This window comes from Fragaria vesca, linkage group LG3 (assembly GCF_000184155.1).
Source record: "Fragaria vesca subsp. vesca linkage group LG3, FraVesHawaii_1.0, whole genome shotgun sequence".
Taxonomy (NCBI): domain Eukaryota; kingdom Viridiplantae; phylum Streptophyta; class Magnoliopsida; order Rosales; family Rosaceae; genus Fragaria; species Fragaria vesca.
In genome coordinates, this window is record NC_020493.1 from 13330722 (window position 1) to 13336522 (window position 5801).

General features: G+C 35.7%; 2 protein-coding genes across 2 annotated transcripts in view; both read left to right on the forward strand.

Moving 5' to 3' along the window:
• Window positions 1-3078, forward strand: part of LOC101310304 ((-)-alpha-pinene synthase-like) — a 31683-nt gene extending 28605 nt beyond the window's left edge. The window contains exons 2-7 of the mRNA XM_004295732.1: window positions 429-693; window positions 786-1161; window positions 1258-1479; window positions 1809-1950; window positions 2180-2428; window positions 2620-3078. Of these exons, the coding sequence (XP_004295780.1) occupies window positions 429-693; window positions 786-1161; window positions 1258-1479; window positions 1809-1950; window positions 2180-2428; window positions 2620-2916 (1551 nt within the window). The 3' untranslated portion in view covers window positions 2917-3078. The remainder of the gene's footprint in view (window positions 1-428; window positions 694-785; window positions 1162-1257; window positions 1480-1808; window positions 1951-2179; window positions 2429-2619) is intronic.
• A 1125-nt stretch (window positions 3079-4203) lies between these two features.
• LOC101310591 ((-)-alpha-pinene synthase-like) overlaps window positions 4204-5801 on the forward strand; it is a 4796-nt gene continuing 3198 nt past the window's right edge. Inside the window, exon 1 of the mRNA XM_004295733.1 lies at window positions 4204-4259. Coding sequence (XP_004295781.1) covers window positions 4204-4259 — 56 coding nt within the window. The remainder of the gene's footprint in view (window positions 4260-5801) is intronic.

Here is a 5801-nt window from a genome sequence, read left to right on the forward strand (position 1 = left end):
TTTCTAGTACTATGATTTTTTTTTTTTGTGTGTATAGAGATATTCTAATGTTATTATTTGTCACATAATTGATTATGGAGATCAACTATTTTGTTAGTCAAACTCATGACCTCTTTAAATAGGAGCTATCTTAGTAATATGTTAAGCGTAGCTAGCGATTTATTCTTTTGATGCAGCAAAATACAACCAAAGATTTTAGCAAAATTAAGTTAAAGTTACTTCTATTAGGTTTTCTTGTTGGAGTGGTAAATTAATTCAAAGACAAATTGTAATGCCCTAAATTTTTAATATGAGAATGTGTAGCTCACGATCATTTGATCAAATGAGAAAAATCTCTCTTTTGTAAGTTGTCAGATTCTATTCAGTTGTTAGAATCTTCCTTTCTAAATCTTATAAGCTTGTTTCTCTCGACTTTATTTTTCCTACAGGTAAGTCGTGCCCATATGGAACAGCAAATCGCCAAATTAAAAGTATTGGTGAGGGAACTTTTGACATCAACTGCAGCTGGTTTATCCCATCAGCTGAAATTCATTGATGACATCCAGCGCTTAGGAGTGTCATACCATTTTGAAACAGAATTAGCAGAAGCGCTGGAAAATATTCATGCCCGACTACATGATGGTGATCTAGACCTATACAATGAGTCTCTTCGTTTTCGTCTATTAAGACAACATGGATATAATATCTCATCTGGTATGTAAACTATATTGTGTGTCACTATATATGCCAAACTGTTACTTTATCTTTCATACAGTCTCTAATCTGTTTCTACAATAATATTCAAGGAGATATATTCAAGAAATTCAAAGATGCAAATGGCAATTTCAAGGAGAGCTTAATTGCTGATGTTCCGGGGATGCTAAGCTTGTATGAAGCAACGCATCTTAGGGTTCATGGAGAAGAAATATTAGAAGAGGCTCTTGTTTTCACCACCAATCACCTTGAGTTGGCGATGAGCCAAGTAAGCTATCCACTAAAAGCACAAATATCTGCAGCCCTAGAAAGACCTTTGCGGAGAAGTCTAGAGAGACTGTCGGTCAGGAATTACATAACAATCTACCAAGCCACGACTTCGCATAATGAAGCATTACTGAAACTCGTAAAGCTAGATTTCAATCTGCTGCAATCTTTACACAAAGAGGAGCTTAGTGAGGTTACCAGGTATGGTGATTGTTTTTATTTATTGATTTCTTATGTAAATGATTGGCCCTAAGTGTAAGTTCCTAATTACTTGGTTGCAACTGTTGAATAATTTAGGTGGTGGAAGGAGCAAGATTATGAAAGGAAGATCCCTTTTGCAAGGCATAGGATTGTGGAGTGTTTCTTTTGGATGGTGGGAATGTATTATGAACCTCAATACTCGGCTGCGAGAAAGATTGGATCAAAATTATGCACTTTTGCTACAATGTTGGATGATGTCTACGATTCATATGGGGGCACAGTCGAAGAACTCAAGATATTTCGTGCAGCAATGGACAGGTTAGAAATGTTTAATATAAGATTTTTTCTAAACAAACTGATAAAGTAATTTAGGGTTCATATTCAAAACCAATTGGCAATAGGTGGAGTGGCCCAAACCCTTATAAACCCACAGACAAGGTTCCATATTCTCGATGTAAGATTGTTATCTCAACACAAACAAACAAAAAACCATATACAAACCTTATCTGTAATGTTAAAATAATATAAGTTTTGTCTTTATTTATTACATTCAAAATAATATAGATAATAACTCATAAGTATCATAGATACATATTTAAAATTACTTACTGTACCTTCGTAAGTATTGTGATTACATATCTTTTCAGGTGGGACGTCAACTGTTGCATGGATGGTCTACCACCATACATGATAGGATTTTATCATTCACTTCTGGATATGATGAATGCGATTGAAGAAGAGCTGGAAAAGCAAGGACTATCATACCGAGTCCAATATGCAAAACAAGTTGTACGTCCCTTCTTTGTCACTTCACTGATAAAATGCTGTCATTCTTTTTAGTTTTTAGAAGAAAGAAACCTAATGTTTTGTCTTGGAAGCATTGATATATAGAGCTGGTAGGAGCGTTAAAAAATAAACATTACACATACTGTCATGCAAAAATAAGTTTTCCACACATAGCATTACACGTACTTGCAGTCCTAGAATAATAATTTGACTGATTCACTTTGGGGGCCAGCTGAAAAATCAAGCCAGAGACTACCTCGTTGAGGCCAAATGGCTCCAGGAAGAATGTACCCCAAGCATGGAGGAGTATATGCCTGTGAGAACACGTTCTGCTGGTTCTTGTATGACTATAGTGCTATCTTTACTTGGAATGAACGATAATATTCCCAAGGAAACATTTGAGTGGATTCTGAAGTACCCTAAAATTATTAGGGCTGCGAGCCTCATTTTCAGGCTCATGGATGACATTGAGGGGTGCAAGGTATGATATATATAAATATATATATATATATACATATATATATATATATATTCTCTCTCTTTAATTTGAAGCACATTCTTGACATGCTATACCAACATCATACAAGTTCAACTAATCAAAACTCTGATCTGTAAGATATATGGGCACAGCAACTCTAACCATATGTATCTTGTAACACATTGACTTTGCAGAGTGAGAAAGAACAAGGGGATGTTGCTTCTAGTATTGATTGCTACATGAAGCAATATAGGGTCTCAGAGGAAGAGGCAATTGATGTGTTTAACAAACAAATCGTGGAAGCATGGAAGGATATAAATGAAGATTTACTTCAACCAATTGCTAAGCCAATGTATGTGCTAAAGCGCGCTCTTAATTTCACAAGAAACGTTGATGTGGTCTACAAAGGAGAAGATGGCTTTAAATATGTTGGGAAAGTAGTAAAACAAGGTGTCGCTGCACTTTTCGTTGATCCCTTGCCACTCGAATGAACTTCTGTGCTCTGTGCATGCTGCATTCCCTATGTGTAATAACATATATATGAGAGAATAATAGTCTTTTACTCTCTCAAAAATAAGATGATCATTGTGTTGCTGCTGTTGCTTTGGTTGAGCCTTTGTAACCTTTGTTGTGCCATGTTGTATTGGTAGCTGTAACATAAATAATAATAATAATAAGATGATTTGTGCTTGATCTGTTTGATCTGTTTGGTTCCCTTTATAATATTGTTTCCGCATGTAAACTAGATAAATCTAATACCATTGGTAAGCAAGTCTACTCCTGTGAACAATATCATAATTTGTAGGATGAAAAATAAAATTAAACCGACTCATTTTCTTTACCCTTAATAGTATGGCTTGGGGGTTTACCAGCAAACAAGAAAATAAGATTTCCTTCAGCAGCAACCTATTCTTTGAAGGTTTTTGTTTTTGGATCCAATTGGACGCTCTCTAATTTTCTTTGGTTCAACAGGTGCTTCCTTCAACTTAAGAACACATCTGTAAGCTTCAACTAAATCAAGGGATTAGCGGCAAACTTACTTTGAAATACAAGTCCATTTAGTTTCTTTGGTTAAACATCCATGATTGTTGTCCGGAACAATTTAGGCAGAAGTAATTAGAGCTTACAAGGAGAAGCTATTTTAGGATGAGGGCTTCTCTTGATTCCCTCAGCAGCCTGAGCGTCTTCAGTACCTTCTTGTTGTTCCTCAAACAAGGCTGCAATTTGCAAGTCCTCTATATCATCTGGTTCCTCATTCACCACCTTCCCATACACTTGCAATGGTTGTTCAGTCATAAATATTTTCAAGTTCGGAAAAGTTGCATCCAGCTGCCATCCATCTTGTTTTGGTTCAATTCTATTTCCTTCTCCTTGATCAGGTTCAATTCATTTGGAATTTTCTAATGTTGCTTCTAGCACGAAGCAATTTGGGGTCTGAGATAGGCATCCTCATTCATTGAGAAAACTAGCTAGGTGCTACGCAAGAAACCTTCAATCCTCCTAATGAGCTAGCATATTTGTACTTATAAACATGAGAGAACACCCTCTCTATCTTGACTTAATCTAGTTTGGCATCGAGATTGAAATACTAATCGTCCTCCAATTTTTCAAGGCAAACTGTGATGGTTCATTCTATCCTGAAACAAAGAGGGCTGGTTTGGATTTTGTCATCCGTGATCCATCTGGAGCGTGAATATTTTGGGGGCTAGACGTACCCCTTAATAATCTTATCTCTCTGCTGAGCATGTTGAAGTATGTGGGGGCATTAACGCTCTGCTATGACACTCCTAGCTCACTACGTCACAGCTGCTGGCGGTGCTGATGGGACGATAATGTTAGCGTGCATAGGTGGTGGCTGTACAAACATGTGATAGATTGGTTGGTATTGTTGCATATCTATATTCGGCTGTAGGGCCTTCGGTGCATAGATTAACAAGTTGTCAGTTTCCTCTCATTCTTTCTAGTTTGATCAAGTTGCTGGAAACTAATGCTCTTTAGCCCCGTTTGTTTGGCAGGAAACCATGGTATGAAAAATGAATTAATTTAGCTTTTCATTCCATTAGGTTGATTGGTTGTAAATAATAGAGACTGAAAAGGAAACAAAAAAAAAGATCTAACTGGAAATCGATCGACTCCCTCATAAAGCTTGAATTCAATACCTTGTCGGATGTGGTATTCTAATTTCATTCTCATCGTCAAAGTCACAATTACATAAATTATCCCTTTAATAAATTTTAATGTTGTATTTGGAAATTATAAGGGCATTATTGAAAAATATAATTTTGTATTTTATTATTATGATGACTTATCAAACGTTACAATGATAATTAATACTTGATTTCGTCATTTCATTTCCAATATTTACCATACACCCACATGGAAATGCCAAAACATATTTCTTTCCATATCTGCTATTTGGAAAAGAAAATAAATCTTTTTCCTATTTTTACATTCTTGTCAACCAAACGGGACCCGTTTAATAATTGTGTTTAGTATCTTTTTGGTCACGTGTTTGCAAGTTTTGTAATTTAAACTGGCTCCTTACTTAATTATTAATATATTATTTATTTTTCACCAAAAATAAGAAATAAAGATGTACGTACCGGCTTGTCTAGCTAGCTGCATTAGAGCTTGTGAGAAGTCATAACATGTGATGTCTGGTAGCTTGGCGCAATGTCAAGTTTCAAGTCGGGCTACAAGGAAAAAACTCCCTTACATTGTGGAGAATTCTTGATGTCGACATTGTGGAGGTGCCGAGGTGCTGAACTTCTGCCGAAATATAGAAGCACAATACATACTAGCTAGGAGGCACACATCTCTAGCTCGTCTTGCTAAGTCCTTATTTTTCTACAGAATGAGAGTGTTTTATTTTTCTACACCTACCTAGTATTCTAATATTTGCTGCAGTTCCCGCTGATCGTACGTAATGCTTTGTGAATTGTAATTTCTTTCAATTTCAAAGTTTGACATCATTATACTCAAAAAAGTCAGAAAATACTAGTAATAGAATACCCAAGTCAGATAATACTATAATTAGATAATATTTGGTTACGAGCCATCATAGAGACCTTTCCCCGATAAAAACAATAAAAACAAATTGTTCTTGCCCCACTCAAATGTTGATGATAAATTTCCACATTCACCAGCTGCAGATACTTTTCCACAGTAAAATCAAAGGTAAAGGCACACTTCCGCGACCGTTGAACAATTAGGTTATCCCATTAGTCCACAAAAACTGACAAAACTATTGATTTCCAGGGACAAGTTCAGTTTCTCCACATTTTAAGGTTTCTTTATTTCTTTATTGATCATTATTCTTTACCTTTCTTTCCTGAATCTTTATATATATATATATATATATATATATATACTACCC